General features: G+C 31.3%; 1 protein-coding gene across 2 annotated transcripts; it reads right to left on the bottom strand.

Annotated features, from left to right (window-relative positions):
* Positions 1–2,821: 2,821 nt before the first annotated feature.
* Positions 2,822–25,358, bottom strand: LOC130799520 (cellulose synthase-like protein G3). Of its 2 annotated transcripts, XM_057662637.1 has the most exons (6): positions 24,673–25,358; positions 21,814–21,963; positions 13,025–13,150; positions 8,688–9,131; positions 5,946–6,293; positions 2,822–3,491 (listed from the first exon to the last, which is right to left on the bottom strand). In XM_057662637.1, the coding sequence occupies exons 1-6, from the start codon at positions 25,273–25,275 to the stop codon at positions 2,943–2,945; spliced, it is 2,220 nt and encodes a 739-aa protein (XP_057518620.1). In that variant the 5' UTR covers positions 25,276–25,358; the 3' UTR covers positions 2,822–2,942. The 2 variants fall into 2 exon arrangements, with proteins under 2 accessions (XP_057518620.1, XP_057518621.1); XM_057662638.1 differs by lacking the exon at positions 21,814–21,963.

Raw genomic sequence — 25,358 nt, 5'->3', positions numbered from 1 at the left:
TAGATGGAGAGCATCCCTTTTATCAAGACATGTTGAATCCTTGATTTTAACTTGTAATTGGTTGTTTGTATATGAAGAAGAACCTGATGAAGTAGGATTAGTTGTTGGCAGTGACTTAGTCCCCGATGCAGAATCGCATGCTAAGGGAGATCAGGGTCCAAGTGGATCCTCGTCTTCAGAATCTGGTACGTATTTTACTTTTAAAATAAATGTTAGTTAATTATCATTGTATTATAACTCGTGTTTCGTGTACTTTATGTACTCAGTTATGGTTTGTTCACTTGATTGTTGCCATGCAAATAATGTTGGTTCTTATGGATCTGATTGTAGCTCAAATTGAAACACGAAATCTGGACACAAGTAATTTAACCTTACAAGTCACATGGAAACTTGATAGCCATTGGGTTGGATGAATGTTATCCATGAGTCTTAGGGGCCGTTTGGTTCGCACAAGGGAATCGGAATGGAATGCGCAAAGGGAATGGAGGAGAAAGGAATAGATTCCTCTAATTTAGCCTAGTCGTTTGACTGTGTTCAGGAAACAAAAAGAAATGCTCATTGATTCTCTTTGTGACTGTTTGGTTCAAGTTAAGGAATTAAATTATGAGTTTTTAATTTCTTTTATATTTTTTCCAAAAATAACTAGTTATTATATGATAAACTTGATAAACTTATTTTTTTTAAAAAATATCATTAACTTGTATCATCTTTTCCTGTAATATGAAGAAAAAAAAACATAACTCTAAATAATATCTTTCTAGCTCTATTGATTACAAATAATAATAATAATAATAATAATAATAATAATAATAATAATAATAATAATAATAATCATAATAGCAATAATAATATAAATAAAATTAATAACAATTTTAAAAAAAAAAAAATTACCAGTCGCACAAAAAGTGCGACTGGTATTTTTTTCTATTTTTTTTATTTTTTTAAATTTCGAATTATGAAATTTTTTGTTTAATTAATTTATTTTTTAAGTTATTGTTATTTAAATAAATGTTGTAATAAATTATTTTATTTTAATATAATATTATATTATGATAATGTTATTATAATAATTAGTTTTGAATTTAAATAATTTATTTGAATGTTTAATTATTTTTTAATATAATAATAATATATTAATTAAAAATTTAGTTGTTATTTATTTTTTAATTTTTTATTAATAGTTTTTTTATTAATTTAGTTGATAATAGTGTTATTATGTCCAATGGCAAATTTGTAATTTTTTAAAGTCTAGGGGCAAATTCACAATTTAATTAGGGGGTGGCTGTAAAGTGAAAATAGTGGCGAATTATAAGAATACCCATAAATCAAAGTTCAAATTTTAAGTGATGGGTAATGAAGTGGGGAATGGAAAGGGAACGTGTAGGGGGGGGGGGGGGGGGGGGGGGGGCAATGAAGGCATAATAGTTTGGGGTAAACCCAAAACTAAAATGGGGGAAAGGGAATGATAGAAAGTGAGAAACAAACAACAACAAAGGGAATTGGGTATTTTCATTCCCTTTCCCTTTGATTATTACCCCAACCAAACGGCCCGTTAGTCTTATAGGCAACTTTCTAATAGCCTTGTTTACTTGGGTTTAGGCGATTAGAATTTTCCCTTAGCTATGATTCATGTTGGTAGCTTGCTGAACATGTGGCGTTTGTTAACCTTGAGAGGCATTATAATGATCTCACCCGACATGTGATACATATTCTGGTAGCAAAAATTTTAGGCGTTTCTTTTTTGTATCTTTCTTATAAGAATGAATTACTTTCTTGTAATACTTTGTTTGTTTGTTTTTGTTCAAGATTGAAATATGGTACCACAAGCAAAGCAGCAGTACTTGAGAGATTTTGGTGCTCGTTGTCGACTTTTATGTTTCGTTTTGGAGAATGTATTTAATGGTGGACATACTCACGTACATTTGATGGATGATACTTTTATGGTGGATATATAACTATTTATAGTTGCTGATTGAATGTTAATTTTTGGGGTTAAAAACTTGATATTTGTATATTTACATTAGGTGGATGTATAAGTAATGGATGTAATTTTTTGGGGTAAAAAACTTGATATTTGTATATTTAAATTTGGTGGATGTATAAGTGATGAATGTAAATTTTTGGGGCTTAAAGCTTGAAGAATTGGTGGATTACTAACATGAAATATATAATTATTAATTAGCAATAGAAAGCAAGATAAGTCTAGGTTGAAGTGTTGAAGAAACATCTAAGTTTTTGTATTGTTCCACTTCAGTATGTTTCTAAGGTTTTTGTAATGTGCTTATTGGTTTATAATTGATATCAATATCATGGGGAATCTTATTTATTTATAGATAATCTTGTTTACAATGTTTCAATATTAGAAAATAGTTTTCAAATATTCAAAAAATCATAATTAGAAAACTGAAATTGGACCTAATTTGCTGAAATTAGGTGAAAAGTTAAATCGGATTTATAACAGTTTGATTAATAATCGGTTCGAGTTTGTATCAGTTCAGGTTAAAAACAGTTCAATTTTAATCAGTTTTAGTCAAGTTGCATTCGGTTACGTGCATAATTCAGGTTGGATTAGACTCGGATCGATCACTGTTGAGTTCGGGTAACGTCGGTAAATGTTTATATGTCGGTTATAAAATTCGGTTGCAGTTCGAGTTCGATTTTTCCCTTTTCAGTTATCAAACGGTTCGAGTGCAATATCGGTTCGAATAATGCCGGTTTGGTAAACCTAAAAAATTAACATTTTTTCTGGTCGGATCATTTTCGATTCCGGGTCGGATTTTCGGATCGGGTTAGATTTAAACAGCTCTACCTCCCACTATTGTAAAGATAAAATTTTCCTTTTTTTAATTTATATTAGTTTATTATTTTAATGAAACAGAAACATCATAAGGATGGAGGTAGTATAAGAGAATTCAAACATTTAGAAAACTTACCCTATTATATTACATCCCACTAGCAACTAGCAAGCAAAGAAATGAAGCTAAAAAAGTAGAAATCAATGTAATTTTAGTGGGCATTCTTCCATTGTCCCTCCTAAACACCATAGCTTTATAAAGTGGCCAGCAATTAATGACCACAAAACCCGAAAGCAAAATCTGTAGAGATAGTCCTTGCATTTCTTTCAATCCTCGTCTTAAAATTGTAACTAATCCCGTAGCAAAGGAAACAAGATTGATAATGGAGGCCATTGTCATAGGAACAAACATGGGTGACACGACCCCAAACTCGAATATACTTTGTTCATATCTTTTCTTCAGTTCATCGTCTTGTACTTTACTTGTGACATCGAATCCAGGAACCACGATTCCAAGAGAACTAAGGATGTATTCTATGAACCCGAAAAGATAGCTTGAAAGTCCACAAATCATCCATATTCTTTGGGAATTCCACCATATTTCAAAGGTTCCTTTTTGTAGGAGAAAGTCTAAGAGGTCTTTCCCATTCGCCCCGATAAAGAGGAATATATACAAATAAAACCGTAAATCTGAAATCTGCACAATCTTAGTAGTTAATTCATTATTTTCTTATATATATCATCTAATTGAAATATAAACTAAAATTAGAAAAAAGAAATTTAAAAAATTTTTAGTTGATGATTGAAATTTTGTATATTCTGTCGCATTAGAATCATATGAATTAAAAGTGGATGCTAGCTACACATGGGATTTTCATATTTGACACTATATAGTATTTTATGTTGTGTTCGGAAAGATTTCAATTATGAAATCATAAATGAAGAATTTGAGAATGATAAAATTTGGCAAGTCATTATCAAATTCTCAACATTAACTATTTTGAAAACAATAGTGGAATTCAACCAGATCTAAATTTGAAAATTTTTAATTTGCCAAACAATAAATTTGAGCCAATTCTATATTTCTAAATGAAATCATCGTTTTTAAACATGGCATTAAAACAATGGGGAATCGAGATTCAAAATCTTTTGTTACATTGGTCTCTATACTCTCTAACACCGTTGTAAAAAAACCATCTTAACGAAAAGGATTAACTTAATTGAAATCCCTCATTATGTTATAATCTTTTGTCCCTAATCCTTACGAACGCACTCTTTTTTATAGGTATAATAGGATGAAAGGGGAGGTATATACCTCACTCAAGGATCAAAAATATGAAGTTAAGTTGGTGTTTATGATGTGTCTTAAGTGTTGAAAACAAATAATGCAAGTTAGTGATGAATGGTAAAAATAAAGTAAATAATCAAGACAAGAATTTAAGGTGGTTCACCAGTCAATGGGCTACATCCACCATCTAGCCTAAGATTATATTATGTGTTAAAAAGAGAAATAACAAACGTGATAGGTATTACGATGTAGGTTTAGTATAAGGAAGAGAAGAGCTAATAGGGTGAGAAATAGGTTAGAAGGTAGCTCTATTACAATGAAACACGGACGTGCCCCTGGATCTGCGTGTCGCGTGTCGGACACGTGTCAAACACAGACACGCGACGAACACACAAAAATCCGTGTCCGACACGCCAAACGAAGTGTCCAATATTTTAATAATTTCCCGGACACGTGGACACGGCAAGGACACGCGGCGGACACGGCAAGGACACGGAAGGGACACGTGCCCCACGTTTTCCCACTGTTGAACCCGATTATTCGCTGATGGGTTCCATTTTTCAACGAATCTTGCTGTGTCCGTCGAGAAATGAGACCCGACTCCATTTGCTATGTATAAGGATCAGTTAAGTGATCCGGTTGCACACCATCTTCAGGGAACTGAGATGGATGGGCCATAAGTCCAGACCCGTGTAGATGGGTCGAATACCAAGGGTTTCGGTAAAGCGGGTGCTAGATGCTGCGTCGTACCCGCAACTACTGCTAGTTTATCACCCACTGCTACAGACTGAACAGGAAGGTCTCTCGAAATAAATGGCGGATGGCGGAGTAAGAGTGAGAGGGGTGGCGGAGGAGGAGGGAGCGATTCCCATTGAGAAGAAATTGGATCAAAAGAGGAAAAACAAATTGGGGTAAGAATTTGTTGAGGGTTTGAAGAAGATGAGTGGGTTAAGTTATCGGGAGTACGGATAGTGTAAATGGAGTAAAATGGAGGATAAATTGTGGAGTACATTCATAACAATCTTAAATTTACCTATTTATTTGATTTTCTTTGATTTGGTTTGTATGACTATTTTTAAATACTCATGTTGTTTATTTGGTACTTATTTTCATTTTATGAGAGTTTTATGTTTTTAAAGTCTTTATTTACATATATCAAATGAAAGATTGTAAACTTATCTTTAATTTGATATATTTATTATATTACCATTTTTGTGTCCCCGTGTCCGCCATTTTTAAGTTGGCGTTTTCACGTACCCGTGTCGTGTCCGTGTCCGTGTCCGTTTTGGTGCAACTTAGCTCCTAGGAGAAGGTATTTATAGGCAAAAGATATAGGACTTAGTACAATACAATGGGGGCAGCAGTATACGAACACAACAGCAGGCTGTATGTCACGTCAGAAACTAGCTGATGCATGGCTTGACCCCTGCTCGACCCTGGCTCGACCAGGTGCAGGTTGAGCGGCCTACAGTGGCCCAACACAGCTTCTGTTTTCTTGTGTTACCACTTGTCCCTTGGTCCCCAAAACTCTTACACTTTGTCCTTCTCCGAATGCTTGCTTTACAAAGCCAAGTTTTGCACCTCCAAGCCTTCACTACCTATTAGTACAATGTACTAATGGTACTTGCTTGATACCCAATCAACCAATCACAAGAATGGTACTTTGCCCTCTTCTTGTTTATACTAACAATCTAGATTAATTATCTTAATCTTGTTTTGATTACTTGGTGAACAAAAATCAGCAATAATCCTAACATAGGGGTATTAATTTATAGTTAAATAATAAGACAAAACAAGATCAACAACTATAATGTAAGATATAAAATAACTATAACAAAAATAAGTATAACTCGAAATTTATACCTGTGGAAAGGTAGAAATTCCTCTAAGAAGTGCAAGCTGAGGAACGAAGGCATAAATGGTTAGTGGAATGCAATAAATGGGCGTAAGAGCAAAGTGTGTATAAGTAAAAGCAGAGAGTATGCCCATTTTGTGAATACCAAAAGTGATTGGGCTGTATCTTAAGAAAAGAACATTAAGCAGCCCAATCATCCATCTCTTGGTTTGGCTTAGCATGTTAATTAGTGTTATTGGTGAATCTCCCAAGAATGCTGGTCTTTCAGGGTTACAAAATACACTCTTCCACCCCTCACAATGCATCCGATAACTTGTATAATAGTCCTCCACCAATGATCCATATCGATAGCCCACCTGTATAAAAGTCAATTTGTTGCATTATAACAAGTATTATTGTCTACAGATGATAAAATGTGTAGAGGCTTGGTTAATAATGTTAACGAGTATGAGTGATCTAGTTTTCAGATTTGATATTAAGTTATTTGTGGTTGTTCAATGAATCACTACTTCACTTTACGGAGGTGTTAATATAAAAGTGGAAAGGGAACTCTTAAGGAGAGGTAAGGGAAATGATAAGGGTTATTGTTGTTAGTTTTTTGGTATAATTATGTAACCGAAATATTTTTTACAAAAAGTGTTATAGGAGCTTTGAAAGTGCAAACAAATTGGAGTAATCAATTACCAAAAGGAAATGAAAATGATTTTCTAATTATCTTAACAAACGCAAAGTAATGGATTTGCTTATCCGTTTCCCTAACTTGATCCAGAAGATGCATACTAAACACACCCAAAGATTGTAATCTAAATTCTATACAATATGAGAGAAAATAATGAATTAGGAAAGCCAATTTAATACAACTCTTAGGGCTGATTAGCTTTAAATAAGTAAGGGTGAGACCTAGGAGGGCTATTTGTTAAGTATTATTTGTATGAACTATTTGGGTCAGGGATGGGATACTAATTTGACATGAGAAAGAGTAATTTTCCATTAAACCTAGTAACTATTGCACATATCAATCTTACCAATTTGATCTACACTTAGGTCTTGTTTGGATTGAGAGAAATGAAGGGAAAAGAAAGAAAATGATATAAAGGAATGAAAATCCCCTTATTTGAATGGCAAAAAGGAAGGGGGAAAATTTGAAGGGAAGGAATTTGAAGGGATTCATTCCCTTCATTTTGTTAACATCCGAATTTCTCAATTAGAGGAAAGATTTGGAAGGAAAATAAAATTTCTTTCTTTCCCCTCCTTTTCCTTTCTATACAAATAAAATGGAGTCTTATCCCTTTCTTTCTCTCCCCTTCATTTCCCTTCCTTTCCATCCATTTTCCTTTCTTTCTTTTCTCTCCTAATTTGCTATCCAAATATAGTGTTAATTTTGAAACGACAAATCCAAATTTTCTTCTTGCCCATATATTATGATTGTTGCCTTAGCGGACTTAGGATAGCTTGCACTCTCAAAAAGGGTTGTTAACACATGTTTTTAAGAAGACGTATAGTCAAGATTATGACATTTAGAATTAGAGTAAATGCTACCAAAATTAACAACTTATTTACAAGGATAATAAATAGAGGTTAAATTGTAAGTTTAACCTAAGAAGGTGTGTAGTCCCTCAACATAAACTCCTTATTTTAGATGTTCGCCTTTAAGCAATACAAAAGGTAAAACAACCAATGAATAACATAAGATTAAATTGGGGATATCAATAGAAGATAATACTAAAGGTTGGGAGATGACTTCGAATGTAGAGGAGACTTGGTAAAAAGGTTGATAACTTGCATCCTTCAAATAGTTCAGGAGATTTTAGGAAAATTTAGCGGTGTTTTGACAAACTAGAAGTTTGCAGTTTGCAAGAATAAATTAGCAGTTTTAAGAGGTGAAACTAAAGGCATTTAAAGAGGTATTTTGACAAACTTGATTATTAAAAAGTATAAAAAAGATATCTATTGAATGACAAAGAGGAACTAAAGAAAAACCGATGACATAGGTGTATTAATGTGTATAAGGAATCGGGATAAAACCTCGTAGTTTAGGACGAGAACATAAATGATTGATGGATTAAGTATTATGACAAGCTATTTACTAGAGAATAAGGAACGATTTTAGGAGACGCGACAATCTCTCGCTTAGAAGAAAATAAAGAATTTATGCGATTAACACAAAAATTATATTTGAAAACAAAGCTAAAGAAAGCGGTTATGTCAGATGGTATACCTATTGAGGTACTGAGATGTCTAGGGATGGAGTAACTTAGCTAACTAATCTATACAACAAGGTTTGTTGGACAGATAAGATTTATATAAAAATGAATGCTACATAAATGTTAAAGATCGCTTGGAGCAACTTAGCTAGCTGATCTATTCAATAAGGTTTATATAAAAATGAATGTCAAAGATGATTACTTTTTATTATTCTTTTGTAATCAATACTATGTAAAATTAATTAGAAATGTTTATGATATGATTCTATCATTAGAAAAGGAATAAAGTCAATATGATACACGTACTTCCATCACTTCACGATATTGATAATATTTGACTCTTCACAATTTTTAAGTATAAATAGAGCCTTAATTAATTTTTATATAAAATATATACTTAAATGCTCGAAAATAAATTGAGACGAGTATAAACTTCTTTAATTCCATAAACAAATTATGTTTGAAATTCTACTTTCATGAAAAAATATTTTAAACAATATGAAACAGAGAGAGTAATAAAGAAACATCAAAGATGGAATGACTAACCTGTGTGCCCCATCTTGTATTGTTCTCGTAGTCACAAGCAGCTACAGAATGAGCTAATTCAAGTATTTCTTGTGATCCTATGGGCTTTTTTACAACATGCTTCGGCCCAAGTTCCAAAAGTTCAGTTCCAAAACAAGATGAGGGATTTCCAAATAGGGCTCGACGTTGAAAGAAGGAACCAGTACCCATATTTACAGTACATGAAAGCCCATCCATTCCCAATGGGTTGATTTGAAAAACACGTTTTTGTTCGCCAAAATAAATGTCTCCTTTATTAAGTCCATGAAAGAATTGAGGAAATTGAACGTATGCCATTGTTGGTTGAATTTCAAGATCAAAGAAGTAACATAAAACTCTCTTGATGGTTTGTGGATCATTAGAATACATGTCACAATCCAAAATTAGTATTATTGGTGCATTTGTCATTGTTGCTGATATACGAACCTATAACCATAAAGCAACCGATTAAGCAGGTCTGTTTATAAGATTTTAATGGTTGAAAGACGAATTTTGACATGTAATGAAAATATAAGAAATATTGAAATATCAAGACGTAAAATTAAGATTGATATAAATTGTTTTTAATTAATAATTATAACAATAATAATTAAACATATAATCTTTAAAATATATAAAATAATTTCTACGAAATAAGAATATGCTTTCATTTATATTTCTCCATACATAAAATGAATTCCATAATTTTAATGTAGTGTTAAAGTTAGAGCTGTTCAAATGTGACCCGACCCGAAAATCTGAACCGAACCGAAAACATGTTTTTTTTAGGTTTATCGAACCGACATTATCCGAACCGAAGTTGCGCCTGAACCGATTTATGACCGAAAATCGTAAAATTAAACCCAAACTACGACCGATTTTTATAACCAACAGATCTCCGTTAACCGAGATCACCCGAACGTAATATTGACCGACCTGAGTCATACCCGACCCGAATCATGCTCAAAACCGAACTTGATCCGGCTAAAACCGACTTAACCCGATCGAATTTTTAATCGAAATGCTATAAACCTGAACCAATTTTTAACATAGAGGTATGATCGACTCATATTCAATCATCTTATTAGTTAATCTAATAAAGTAATAGAAATTTTAATAAATTAAATTTTATTCATACATGGTTTCATATATTAGAGTTAATAATCAATGGTCTATGTTTATTTAACTATTTTTAATCAATTTAGATGAAAAATGATAAAACTTTAATTTTAACTTAAAGTCACACAAGTAAAAGTAACAATGGAAAAATCACTAATTGATTTGCATTTTAATTCGTAGCCGAATTCTACTGGAAAATAATACCCGAACCCGATCCGTACCCGGTAAAACCGAACCAATTATTAACCGATGACAGTCCGAAACCGATTGACTACTTTACGCGAACTTCAACCAACACCGAACTGATGCTAACCCGATAACTCAAATAACCGATCTTCAACCGAACCGTGACTAACCGATCTGACCCGAGTGTGACCCGCCGTAACACGCATCCGAAAAATAATCGATCTGAAATAACTGAACTGAATGACACCCATCTGAAACCGACTCGATCACCCGAATGAACACCTCTAGTTAGAGTGTATAACATATTTTGGTACCTTAACCATTAACTTAGACTTTTGGTTGAGTTAGTTCCTTAGCACGGTATCAGAGCCAGCGTGATAAGAAGTCACAAATTTAAATCTAACTACCCCTCATTTAAAGTAGAATATTCAGCATCTTCAGGTATGAGAAAAGTCTCTGCTCGATTCACACTTCTAGCCCAAGGGTTCTCGTGGGAAGGGGCGTGTTAGAATGTATAATATATCGCAAAAACTTGAGAGCGACGGTCTGCTATTGAGACCGTCCATATGGGCATGCCTAAAAGCAAAAAATTGAAAAATAAAGCTGCCAAAATTATCAAAAAAAAGAGTTAATTTTGACCTATCAATTCTACCATTAAAGTGATCAATTTCAACTTAAAGTAAACCTTAAATAGATCAATTAAAATTAAATTTTTACTTTAAACCTAAAAGTGATCAATTTTGACATTAAATTGATCAATTTTTATTTATAAGTTAACCTAAAATAGATTAATTATTTTAAAGTATTTAATTATTTTAGAGCACGTTTCCAACACCGTTATAGTGCCAAGTTTCGCGTTTTTAGAATGATTTTATGTACTTTACACTTGACTTCGCCTTGATCTTGTCCTCGAGCTGTTTTAAGGTCATTTCAGGTGTTTTCAAACATTTCAAGGTCAAGTGCGATGTGTTTGAGGTTTTGACACTCTTATCAACAAGTTAGACGTGCATATCGGAGCTTTAGCACACATCCCCAGCCATTTTCAAAGGCTTCGCAAAGTTCGGAAGCCATTTGACACTTCAAAGAAGCTAAAGAGCAAAGACAAAGGCTCGTTCGACTGAATCCCTAGCCCACTCAGTCGAATGGATACACAAAGCTCTCAAACGAAGACTCAAATGATGTTGTTTTGCCCGAATGCACTCCATCCAGGCGAATTGTTTATTCATTTGGTCGAACAACCTATGATTCAAGCGAGTGGATGCCTTTGCTTGGTCTGCTCGCTTCAAAAGTGGCTTGAAAGGCCGAATGATCTCCTATTTGGTTGAATGGACCTCATTCGCCCGACTGAGTGCCCCATTCGTATGAATGGCCTTGCTAATGCGCGACTCGATTTCTTCGCAAGCCTTTTTCGTGGGCTATCTTTTAGGGCTTTTTTCCCTTATGTCTTTAGGCTATAAATACCATTTTTTGTAATAAACCCTATGCCTACTTTGAAAGCTCTTTGCCTCAACTTAGAACATTAATCTATTGTTTTCTTTCTTTTTATACCCTAATTAGATTTAAAACTTTCACTTTATTGCTTTCCTATACATTTCAAGTATTGTATTTTGGATTCAAGCTTTCTCTTAATTCAAGCACTTTGGTTTATGTAAGTTTCCTTTGTTTATTGCTTTGATGCCATTTATTTTCTTGATTTAATGCTCTCATTGTTTTCATTGCACTTCATAAAATAGTTATTGTTCTTGCTTTCATTTATTGCTCTCCTTGTTCTTCAATATTATTATTGTCTTCATTTATTGCTTTCTCTATATCCTGTTGTTGATTTCACTTTAGTTTATCCATGTCTCATTTCAAAGCTTTGTTCAGTGCTTATTGTCTAGTTGTTATTAGCATGAGTGAGTAGTTTTCTTAGAGGTTTGATTAGTAAAACCTTAGGATTTGTCTTGTTCTTCAAGTTTAGGGTTAGGGTTTGAGATTGATGATGATTGCTTGCTTGATATTCGATGAATCTTGTCCTGCCACTCCTTAGGAGACATAGGGCGATAATAGGTTGTTCGTGTGATTTATAGGGTCACCAACTTCCTCTCGTCATTTTGAGTGTCTTGATTGATTGTTGTTCGATTTTCCTTGACCTAGCTTATCTTGTGTCCATATCGACCCTCCTAGGGTGGATCTAATCTATCCCTGTTTGTCTTTCATTGTTTAATTTTTTTTTAATTCTTGCTATGTTTTTATTTGTCATTAGTTTAGTTCAAGCAACCCAACATTTCATATACACCTCCATATAGCAAGTATTGAGTCTTTCAAGCCTTGTCCTTGAGCTTCGACCCTTGACTCACCATTACACTCGTTGTAGTAGTATTAGGGTGATTACAAGTGTTTGTTTGCATAGCTAAGCCTTTAGTAAAGCGACACTAAAACCTGATTTTCATCAATATACACATCTTGTCAAATACACTACAGCAAATAATCAATTCCCTAATAACGGTCTTGTCCTTCATAAAAGATAACTTACGTACAAATTTATGGTCTACCCGTGAATTTATATTTTTAAGTAAATAAGATATTAGTTGTTAATTTTTTTTATTATGTTATTATCCTCGAAATTTTAGTTGAAAATTAACTTTAATAAATGTTGTAATCTTTAAAACTACTAATATTACAAAATTTTTATAGTCCATTGTTTTTACTTTTGCTATGATTTCTTTTCATAGATGTCTCAAACACTTTTTTATATTACTATCAACATATTTCAATTGTTTTAATATAATCCACAAAATCCACATGGTCCTACAATTTATTAATCTTTTTGTGTATTATATAAGTATGCATAATAATTTTTAAAAGACGAATAGACTAGTATATATTATAGTAATATGTTTAAATTTATGTTTCTTCATATATAACGAACTCCACAATTTTAATATAAGGCTCATATCTTTAAAAGTGAAAAAAATATAAGTGGGGATGAAAAAATAAAGATTAAGCGTATAATATTGACTTTTAGTATGATAACATTGATTCTTATTTCTTACCAAAGCATTGAGGGCACCGGCCTTGAAACGATGGTGATGGGTTATATTTTTCTCTCTAGAGGTATAAACCAAGTTTGGCATCATTTCTCCACTAACATCCTTGTCCTTCATACAACTTACCAAAATCTGAAATACAACAACAATAAACATATATATATATATATATATATATATATATATATATATATATATATATATATATATATATATATATATATATATATAATGAGAAAAATATATAGCCGAGGCGAAGAGAAAGACTAATTAAATTTACAGACGAGATTATGACGGATAATAATATAATAATATAATGTAAATAAATTTAAGTGTGTATAGTAGAATCACTGGGGCCATAAAAACATTCATTTAGACATATTAAATACATATGATTTTTGGTAATCAAATCTATTTCGTATGTTCCGAAGATTATGCTATGACCACTATGATTTATGAATTAGTTTGGGTTGTGTTTGAGAATAATTTTTTTTTCAAATTCTAAATTTCAATAATTAAATCCTAACTAAAATTTTTGAAAATAAATTTCTAATTTCAAGTATTTTTAAAACAACAGTAAAAATGACATAATTTAAAATTTAAATATTTTTAATTTGACAATCACTAAAAATTTGAGTCAATTCTAAAATTTCGAATAAAAACGTCATTACGAACAATTGATTTAATTAAAAAAGGGACGAAGTAGTGTGTGAATGAGTGTATAAAATTTGTAAGAACCAATTGCAAGTTATAATATGTTTTAGGGGTTATTGAAAGTCTCACCCCTTATATTCAGAGAATAAAGTTAAAAAGTAAAATTTCATTCGAAACTCTCATTAACAAACCAAATAATTATGTGGGCTAGTATATCCATCTACTAAAACAAGTCAAAGACAATTTAACAGTCTTTTATCATACTTTCTCCTTTTCGCTTTACTTGTTATATTTGATTTTTTAGATAATTTAATGTATTATTTTAAGTATTTATATATTAAATTATACACGTTTAAAAATTATAAAAAGTTAATATTATGAAAGTATGCGATTAGACAATTTAAACAAGATTTCATTTGACTATATTTTTTTATTACACATTAGCCGCAATATATAAAATAAAATAGAACGATAAATAGTATCAATAATAGAAATGTAACAAGTATTTCAGCCTATTTGCCTAAAATTTGCCTTTTAGGTTGAATAGAAAGCTAAATACCGTTAAAACTTAGAGAGATAAGGAGGAAGTAGAATGAGTAAAAGTTAGAAGATGAAGATGTTTTACTCATTGGTGTAGTTTTTTACATTGGTAAACTTTCATATTTATAGGCAAGTTCATCCACAATTACATTGAATGCATTCACATTAGGGTAAATTCATTAATTACCTTTCACACTATATTTATTAATTATCTTTCACACTATATCTCAACACTCCCCCTTGAATGCATTCTAATTATGTAAAAAAAAATATAAAATATTATTACAATATTTCTATTTAATAATGCCTCGTTAAAAACCTTGTCAGGAAAAGCCCAATGGAATAAAAACCTGAATGAAGGGAAAAAGAGTGCAGTGAGTATCATTCTCCCCTTGAGTTCAACAGATATCTCGTAGATAACACATTTCAATTTTATATACAAGTTGTTCGAATCTCTTTGATGGAAGGGACTTTGTGAATAGATCGGCAAGATTTTCACTTGATTGAATTTGTTTGACTTTTACAATTTTCTATTTCTAGAAGTCATGTGCAAAGAAAAGTTTTGGTGCTATGTGTTTGGTTCTATCCCCTTTTATGAAGCCTTCACTAACTTGTTCAATACACCCGGTATTATCTTCAAAGATTACAGGTGGAGAATTTATTATCGAGTTTATCCCACATTCTTCTTGAATGTGACCAATTGTTGACCTTAACCAAACGCATTCTCTACTTGTTTCATAAAGGGCGATCAATTCTACATGGTTTGATGATGTAGCTGTCAGTTTCTGTTTCGTGGATCTCCAAGATATTGCGGTACCTCTATATGTGAATACATATCCATTTTGTAATTTAGTCTTATGGGGATCTGATAAGTATCCAGCATCTGCATATCCAACAAGAGTAGCATCTTGCTTTGATCGATAAAATAGTCCCAGATCTTTAGTTCCTCGAAGGTAGCGCAACAAATGTTTTATCCCACTCCAATGTCTCTTTGTTGGTGAATTGTTATATCTATCTAATAAATTAACAGCAAAAGCAATATCAGGTCTTGTATCATTAGCTAGATACATCAGAGCTCCAATTGCGCTTAAATATGGCACTTCAGGGCCAAGAATCTCCTCGTCTTCTTCACAAGGTCGAAATGGATCATCTTTTGGTTTTAATGATCGCACTATTATTGGAGAGCTCAGCGGATGAGCTTTGTCCATATGAAATCTTTTTAGGACCTTTTTTGTATAGTTGGATTGGTGCACAAAGATTCCACCCCTTAAGTGCTCCATTTGTAATCCAAGGCAAAACTTGGTTTTCCCAAGATCTTTCATTTCAAATTCTTTCATCAAATATTTTGCAGTTTGTTCAAGCTCTTTGGGAGTTCCAATGATATTTAAATCATCAACATAAACTGCAATTATAGAAAATCCTGATTGAGTCCGTTTAATAAATACACAAGGACTGATTTGATCATTTTTGAATCCTTCTTTCAGGAGATATTCACTAAGACGGTTATACCACATTCTTCCAGATTGTTTTAGTCCATAAAGTGACCTTTTCAGCTTTATGGAAAAACATTTCTCGTGATTGGTGGTTTTCTGGCAACTTAAGTGCTTCAGGGACTTTCATATAAATGTCTGTATCAAGTGAACCATATAAATATGCGGTCACATCATCCATAAGTCGCATTTGCAAACTGTTTGAGACAGTTAGACTTATCAAGAATCTTAGTGTAGTCGCATCTACTGCTGGAGAATACGTTTTTTAATAATCAATCCCTGGTCTTTGGGAAAAACCTTGTGCTACAAGTCGTGCCTTATATCTAACTACTTCATCTTTTTCATTTCTTTTTCTTACAAAAACCATTTGGTGTTTGGGTAATTTTTCCAAAAACTTCTCGTTTCTCAAGTGACTTTAATTCCGCTTGAATAACATCTTTCCATTTTGGCTAATCATTTCTACGCCGACATTCTTGTATCGTTCTTGGTTCTATATCATTTTCATCAAGTGTTATTTCGGTGGCAATTGAATGAGCAAGTGCATCATTAACAATAACATTCTTTCGATTTATTTGCCTTTTAGTTGAAATGTAATTAATCGAAATTTCATTGTTATTTTTGATATCATTATTTTCTTTTTCTTTGAGATTTTCATCCTCATCTCCAAAACTTGTTTCTTTACAATTCATTGAAGAAGTAATATTGATAACATTTGCCATTTCATTCAACCTTTTGGATTTTCTTTGTTTCAAATCCTTTGAACCAAGTGGTCTTCCACGCTTCCGGCGTGCAATAGATTCATTTTCAGTGGCTTTGTTATCAGTGGGAATTTCAATTCGTGCCGGAACATTTGCCGCAGGAATATAAGATTTTGTCACTTGCTTTGTTTCTACAAATGCATCAGGTAATCTGTTTACAATATATTGATTATGGACAATTTTTCTAACTTCTTGTTCAGAAGCATTCGTTTTTGGATCATATATTTTCAAATGCATTGCATTCCATGAGAGATATATATCCTTCTTATTTGGGTCCACTTTCTTTCCCCCTAAGGATGAAAATATTGTCTCATTAAAATGACAATCTGCAAATCTAGCATTAAATAAATCACCAGTCATTGGTTCTAAATATTTGATAATTGATGGGCATTCAAATCCAACATAAATTCCGATCCTTCTTTGTGGACCCATTTTTGTGCGTTGGAGTGGTGCAATAGGGACATATACTGCACATCCAAATATTTTCAAGTGTGATATATTTGGTTCTCGACCATGCACTAATTTTTGTGGTGAATATTTATGATAAGCACTTGGTCTTAATCTTATCAATGACGATGCATGTATTATTGATGCATGTATTATTGCATGGCCCCATGCAGATGAAGGAAATTTCGACCTCATTAATAGTGGTCTTGCTATTAATTGGAGTCTTTTAATCAATGATTCACCCAGACCATTTTGAGTATGAACATGAGCTACTGGATGTTCTACGTCAATTCCAATTGACGTACAATAATCATTAAAAGTTTAGATGTAAATTCTCCGGCATTGTCAAGGCTTATTTGCTTAATTGTGTAATCTGGAAATTGATTTCTCAATCGAACGATTTGAGCAAGTAATTTCGCAAATGCCACATTTCTAGTTTGTAGGAGACTTACATGTGACCATCGTGTTGAGGCGCCAATCAATACCATAAAATATCTAAATGGCCCAGAAGCAGTATTAATTGGCCCACATATATCTCCATGAATTTTTTCCAGAAATTTAGGAGTTTCAGTAGCAATTTTATTTAAAGATGGTCTAATTATCAATTTTCCTTGTGAGCATGCAGAACATGATAATTCATTTGGCTGGGGAATTCTCATTTTCTTCATTGGATGCCCAATTGAATTTTCAATAATTTTTCGCATCATTCCCACACCGGAATGACCCAATCGGTCATGCCATAAATTCATCATTTCTTTATTATCTAACTTCTGGTTAGACACCATGTTTATCTCAACCGGTTTTATATTAATGCAATATAATCCCGATGAGTATGCTGGTAATTTTTCATGAATGCTTTTCACATTTTTCAGATGTGACGCATAAATGTTCATTATGATTTTCGGTCATTGTTTCTAAATGATAACCATTTTGGCGTACATCTTTGAAACTTATGAGATTTCGTCGAGATTTACTCGAATATAAAGCATCATTAATTACTAGTTTTGTCCCATTAGGAAGTATTATTTGAGCTTTTCCATATCCTTCTATTAGTGTAGTAGTTCCAGAGATTGTGGTGACATCTGCTTTCACCATCTTTAACTCAGAAAAGTATTCTTTGTGCTTTAGGATAGTGTGAGTTGTTACACTATCTAGGAGGCATTGATATTTGAATCCATTTTCAAACTGATCCATATCTTCATATTAAATAAATAGATAGTTAAAATAAAATTTCATTAACGTTAGATGATATCAATACATAAAAAGGAGATTGCATATAAAAAGGAAATACAACTAAATAAGCACCACAACATTGTTAAGAAAAATTCAAATATCTTCATCATATTCTTTATCATTTTCATCGCCATTTAAATAGAAGTCTGAAAGGTCAAGATTATGCATTGACGTGCTTGCTTTATTATAAGGATCGACATTGGGCATTGAGGTGCTTGCTTCATTAAAGTTTTCTTCCACACCTTTTCCCTTTTTCTTTTGGGAAGCTAGATACAGCTCCACCAAATGTTTGGCAGTACGACATGTATGTGCCCAATGCCCTGTCATGCCACATTTGTAACAAATACTTTCTTTTCCTTCTTGATGGCTATTTTTATTGTTATATCCCACTTGTTTTCCCCTTCAAGAATTATTATTGTAATGATCATTGTGATAATTTTGGGAAAAGTGGCCTCTACCGAATCCTTGAAACTTTCTACCATGTCCATTAAAATTTCCACGACCTTGTCCTTGTCCTCTTACTCGAAAATTTTCGCGTCCTCTACCACAGTTATTATAATTTCCACGGCCTTTTATTTTCAACAGCATGTGCTTCAGGCGCATGTGTTTTAGTAGAGTGTGTCTTACGTATAGTTTGAGATCCAATAGGTCTCATATTATGATTTTTCGAAACAAGATCATTATGTTGTTCAGCAGCGAGAGTACTACACTCAGATCCGAATATCTTTTGAAATTTCTTTCCCTATATTGTTCTTGCAGAATAATGTTTGATGGATGAAAATTAGAAAATGTGAGTTCAATCATTTCTGCATCAGTTACCAGGTGCTCACAATATTTCAACATTGATGCAATTCGGTAGAATGTTGAATTGTACTCACTGAGAGTCTTAAAATCAGAAAATCTTAAATTTTTCCACTCATGGCTAGCTTTTGGAAAAAGTACCCTTTTGTGGTGATGAAATCTTTCAACAAGAGAGTCCCACAATGTTTTGGGATCTTTTATGAATAAATATTCAGATTTAAGGCTATCATGAATATGGTGCCTCAAGAGGACTAAGGCTTTGGCCTTTTCTTGATTTGTAGCTACCTTTATTTTGGTAGCTTGAGTTCCATCTAATGGATCCTTTTCTTTTACTTCCAATACAGTATGTTCAAGTCACTGAGCTTTTAAGTTCATGATGACATCTTCTTTCCATTCTAAGAATTTTTGTCCAGTTAAGTCTAATATGTTGAATAGTCTTTTGGTAATTTCTAACATACTTGCTACATAATATATAATTGTTTTATAATTATATGACAATGCAATAATTCTTATATTTTCATAATAATAAACCATTAGAAAAAATTATGATGTTTTAATTTCATAATCTTCTCCCCCTTGGTTTGTTGTTATGAATTTGTTGTAGATAATAAATATAGGAATAAATCAAGAACAAGAGAAATAATAATAATAATAATTATAATAATAATAATAATAATAATAATAATAATAACAATAATAATAATAATAATAATAATAATAATAATAATAATAATAATAATAATAATAATAATAATAATAAGGAGAAGAACAAAAAAAATTAAAGACAATAAACGCTAAAGAGGGTAAAAAAAAATAGCATTTACATAATATATTAGTACAATTTATCATACAAAATGCACTAACAAACAAAAGAAAATATGACAAAGAAAATCATGTGCATTTTGTTTCTTCTTCTTCAAAATAAATTACTTCTTCATAATTATTATAATTCCTAATGCTACAAGAAGGACCACCAAACCCATAATTAAAGAGATATATAATTTGAGTTTGGCAAAATTTTCTTCAAATCTAAAAGTATGGGAAGATGAAGATGGATTGTTTTTGTAATGGTGGTACATTGTCGGTGGAAGGAAGAAGGAGAAGGAGGGTTTTTGATGTAAAGAGTAAAATTGAAAGGATAAGGGGTATGTGGTAAAAAAATTAGGGTAATCCTATTTTATAGAGGGTTATCCCAAATCATACAATATACCGTATTATTTATGTATACTTAAAAGAAATACTTAAAGTAAAAGGTAAAAAATGCACATGGATATAAATGCAAATACTGCAAATAAAAAAATGCATATATAAATATACGAGAATAAAAAAATAATACTAACCGTCCATTTAGGCGGTAAAAGAAAAACAATTAGCCAGCCATATAGGCGGTTTAAAGAATAACAACAGAAATAAATAATACTAACCGTCCATTTCGGCAGAAAAAATTATTTTATAGGTCATTTAAATTTATCTTGCAAGGTTTAGTACTTGTTTCTCCCTCATCATCTTTGGTGGGGGTTTTATTACTTGGTGGGGGTTTTATTTTCAGTTGATGTTTTTGGGGCATTATTAGTTGGTTGTGTTGATGAATTATTTGTTGGTCGTACTGGTGGAATATTAGTCGGTGAAACTAGTGGATTATTAGTTGGTCGTACATGTGAATTACGAGTTGGTAGTACTGGTGGACCATTAGTATTATTGGGATTATTATATCAGAGCTGATTTAAATCAGTCCTTGCTGGGTTTGTAGTGAAGGGTATGAAATTATGCTCAATTATAAAATAAAAAAATGTGTTAGAAACACCTTGGATGATGATGTTGACACCGTTTGATTGTTGGTCCATTTGTGGGTACCGATGAAAAAAAATGCTTTATTAGGTTTTTAAAAATATTACCTTCTTGATTATTAAGGGTAGAGCTGGTGCTGATAACGTGTTAAAACTTAGAGAGATAAGGAGGAAGTAAAATGAGTAAAAGTTAGAAGATGAAGATGTTTTTACTCATTGGTGTAGATTTTACATTGGTGAACTTCCATATTTATAGGCAAGTTCAATCACAATTACATTGAATGCATTCACATTAGGGTAAATTCATTAATTACCTTTCACACTATATTCATTAATTACCTTTCACAATATATCTCAACAGGTTTTATATATTTAGAGTTAATAATCCATGGTCAATGCTTATTAAACTATTTTTAATCAAATTAGATGAAAAATGATAGAACTTTGATTTTAATTTACAGCCAAACAAGCAAAAGTAACAATGTAATAATCACTAATTGATTTACATTTTAACTATTTCCCTTAAGTAAAGAGAATCTTGTCATCAATTAAAAAATGGCTAGCAACTTAATGCGACATTCACTCGATCGATAGTAATAAGAAATGCATAGCCGAATTCTACTTGAAAAAAATATTCGGACTCGATCTATACCCGATAAAACCGAATCAATATTAACCGATGACAACTCGAGACCGATTGACACTCGACTCGAACTTCAATCGACACCGAACCGATGCAAATCCAATAGCTCGAATAACTAATCTTCAACCAAACCGTGACTAACCGACCCGACCCGAGTGTGACCTGACGTAACACGAATCGGGAAAAATAACCAACCCGAAATTCAACCGAATCGAATGACACCCGTTCGAAACCGACCCGATTACTCGAATGAACACCTTTAAATATTCCCAATCTTCTACCTATAATAAATTACCTTAACCTTTTAAATTTACTACATTTTACAAAATAAAGTAAAAGTTTTTAATATATAATTTGGTAAATTCAAGAAACAAGATTTAATAGTTTTTGGGTGCCCAAAGACAACTTATAAATTTAGATTTATTAAGAAAAGCATTCTAACCTGAATAATTGTGGGATGAGCTTGAGTACTAAAATTGTTCGACCATTTGGCAAAGGCATGCTGCATTTCTACCTCATCAATCTCCTCTTCCTCAACGCTTCCTCTTTTAAGTGCATTTTCAACTCTAACCTTCATGCTCTCGTACATGCTCTTTAACCATAATTATTATATGAAAAAATCCATCCAAGATGATATTGTTCGAATTAATTATTATTATTATTATTATTATTATTATTATTATTATTATTATTATTATTATATATTTGTTATTATTATGATATATTGTTACTATAATTAGTTTATGACAAATCATAATAGTAATAAATATTTATAGTGTAAAATTTTCAGGAAAAGTAGTAGTTAATACATCACATTTATGAATGTATAACACCATCCTTAATATATATATATATATATATATATATATATATATATATATATATATATATATATATATATATATATATATATATATATATATATATATATATATATATATATATATATTAGCACAAATCTTTGATACTAATAAAAAACAGTTGTTGAATTCGTAATGGAATAAAATGAAAAAAAAACTTTTGAGTTGCTAAAGTTTGAACAAGAACCTTCACACATGTTACTCTTCATTTTTAGCTTTTCTACATGGTAGATAATAAATTAATGTGGTGACCCTAATTTTCAAACTTTTTCCATGTGGTAGATTAATTAAATATTAATTTTTTTGTTAAATTAAGTACTCATTTCAACCGCTTTACGAAATACGTAGCAATTAGAGTGATCATGAAGATTATTTTGAAAAAAAAAGTCATTATGTTCAAGGAAAAAATAGCATAAAGTTAACAAAAAAAAAAAACCGTCCTTTTAACTACCATTGAAAAGTTAGAAGCTTAAAGTTATCACGTAGATTAAAAAAATATTTGTTTACATTGTGAAGAAGACGATAATTCAGAGTTATTACGTCGAATTTCTTAAAATTATGTTAAAATTTCATTACTATTACCATTTTTAACGCCTGTACCAACACCACGTTTGCTCTTTACATGATACTTCCTCCGTTACAATTTACTTGTAACATTTGTTTTTTCAATTCTTAATATCTCTAATTATATATAATAGAAAATTATAAAAATTTGATATTAATATCTTTACAATGAGATGAATCAAACAAGATCTCACTTGACTATATTTTAACCTATAGATTAAAAAATTAATCACAATTAAGAGTGATGATGAATAAATAGTGTCTTTTAGCCAATGTTGCAGCTAATATGGAACGGAGGAAGTACTATTTTTCGTTTACTTTTTACTTACAATAGTTCTTAAACACGTATATAAATGAATTCACATTTTATTCATCATAATCATAAATACTAATAAAAGAACTGAAAAAAACACATGACGTTTTTTAATATTAATTTAATAGGACTATAATTGATTGTGTGCATGATAATAATTTATTATTTTAATTTTTTTATATCCAAATAAGAATCTTAAAGAGATAAATTGTTTCAAAATAAATATTTAATATGTAAGTATAAAATTATTTTTAAAATATATATTGATTTACATTATCATCGTAAGCGTAAATCATAAATCATAAATCATATGATAGGCACTAATGAAAGAATTGGAAAATAACATATGACGATTTCTTAGAATTTTGTTAAATCTAAAAGTATTTATTTAATAGGACTATAATTGATTGTGTGTATGCCAATAATTTATTTTTCTAAATGAATTTTAAAGTTGAAATAAGTAAGTATTTAAAATATATTATTTTATTAATTCATTGTTTCAAAAAAAAATATTTTATACATAAGAAATTAATTTTAAAAAATATATTGTTTTAAATTATCATCACAATCATGAATATTTATAAAAAGAGCTGAAGATAACAAATGATAACTCTTTAGAGCTTTGCAATATTCTTTAAAATTTTATTTATATATTTCTTTATACTAAACTTTTTGCATTGAATGAGTTTTTATTATAGTCGTTAATAATTAATATCTCTAAATATTACTACCTTCGTTCGTTTGGGTAGTTTCAAAAGTTCTTCCACTTTAGAATACTTTTTATTTTTAGAAAGTTTTTATCCCACTTCTACTCCCTTAAAACCCCCTTTTTCTTTTAATGTACCATTTTCTTTTATTTATAATTATTTTCTCTCTCATACTTTCAATACAATCATTACTTCACACTACTATTTAATTAAAATAATACGCATTATAACCTCATACTTCCAATACAATAATTACTTCACACTATTATTTAATTAAAATAATATCCATTACAACTCAAAGATTTTATCTTCCATAATATGTATGAAAAACCCAAAATAAAAGATCTAAATACAACGAAGGGAGTAATTACCAAAATTGTAAAAATATAAATTTTGAAAATCTTTAGATAAATCCATAAAAGAGTTCGGAAGAATACCTGGAAGAATACTTTTAAACGGTGAAAAAGTCAAAATAATAATGCAAGTAAAAAAAAAAATGATTCGCATATTAATTAAATTGTATTTTAATTTAATTGCAAAATAGAAAATACTCTCTCCTATTTATCTTAGCTGTCTCATTTACTTTTGAGACATTATTCATTTATCACTATTAAATTGCATGTTATTATTAATCTATAAGTTAAAACATAGTCATGTGGGATCTTATTTGATTCGTTTTGATGTAAAGATTATTAATATCAACTTTGTATAATTTTTAATTATACATAACTCGATATATTAAGGATTGAATAAGTGCATTGAATAGAGTGTATAAAGTAAATGAGACACTTAATATGAATATGAGGGAGCAATATTGAAAATAAATTAAATTTGACTAAAATTACATAATTTGTTACCTTCAATTTGTAAGCTTGAAGTGAGAAATCATCGTAGAAAGTATGATCAAAGTAAGCTTGAGGACACCTATCAACAACATTATTTTCCCTACAGAAAGGCAACCAATGGCGACCAAACTTAACACCTTCCATCAGCGCAAACAGAGTAACCTGGGACCCACCATCATCAGACACATAAATCGATAACTTTTCCGGTGGATAATCATAAGCCATAACCGATAACGCCGTATTAACCGTCGCTATGGGCGGTTCCTTATAAGGATCAGCCGTGCAAATGAATATATCCACGGCAGGTAATTCCTTCCCTTCTTTTAAAATTATGTTTTCGAGATTTTCCGGGAATTCACGGCGGCGAATAGGGCGGAAGTGGAAGGATTGAGTGGTGCACCATAAGAAGGCAAGGATGAGGTCGGAGATGAAGAGGAGGAGGGATAAAATGAAGGAAGGAGAGTTGTTGAAGATTAGGGTTTGTGCATGGTAGTGAAAAAGGGATAGTAAAGCTAAGGCGTAAACCGCCATGTAAAGGCGGTTGAAGGTGGTTTGTGGGAGGAGTTTGTGTGTGTGGAGTAGAGGCTTGGTGCCAACCTTGTTTTGGCTCATCATGCTTGTTATAGGTTTGTAAGTGTCCTGTCTGATACACTGTCTACACTTTAAGATAATTGCATTATTTGATTGTTGTGGGCTAC

The sequence above is a fragment of the Amaranthus tricolor genome, chromosome 14 (assembly GCF_026212465.1).
Source record: "Amaranthus tricolor cultivar Red isolate AtriRed21 chromosome 14, ASM2621246v1, whole genome shotgun sequence".
Taxonomy (NCBI): domain Eukaryota; kingdom Viridiplantae; phylum Streptophyta; class Magnoliopsida; order Caryophyllales; family Amaranthaceae; genus Amaranthus; species Amaranthus tricolor.
Note: the sequence above shows the minus strand (reverse complement) of the source record. Positions and strands in the feature narration are given on the sequence as shown.

Coding starts and splice junctions, on each gene's coding strand:
- LOC130799520 (XM_057662637.1), bottom strand. CDS start 25,275: ATGATGAGCCAAAACAAGGTTGGCACCAAGCCTCTACTCCACACACAC. Junction 21,964..24,672: donor TTCAAGCTTACAAATTGAAG/GTAACAAATTAT, acceptor TTATGGTTAAAG/AGCATGTACGAGAGCATGAA. Junction 13,151..21,813: donor CTCATCCCACAATTATTCAG/GTTAGAATGCTT, acceptor GTTGTATTTCAG/ATTTTGGTAAGTTGTATGAA.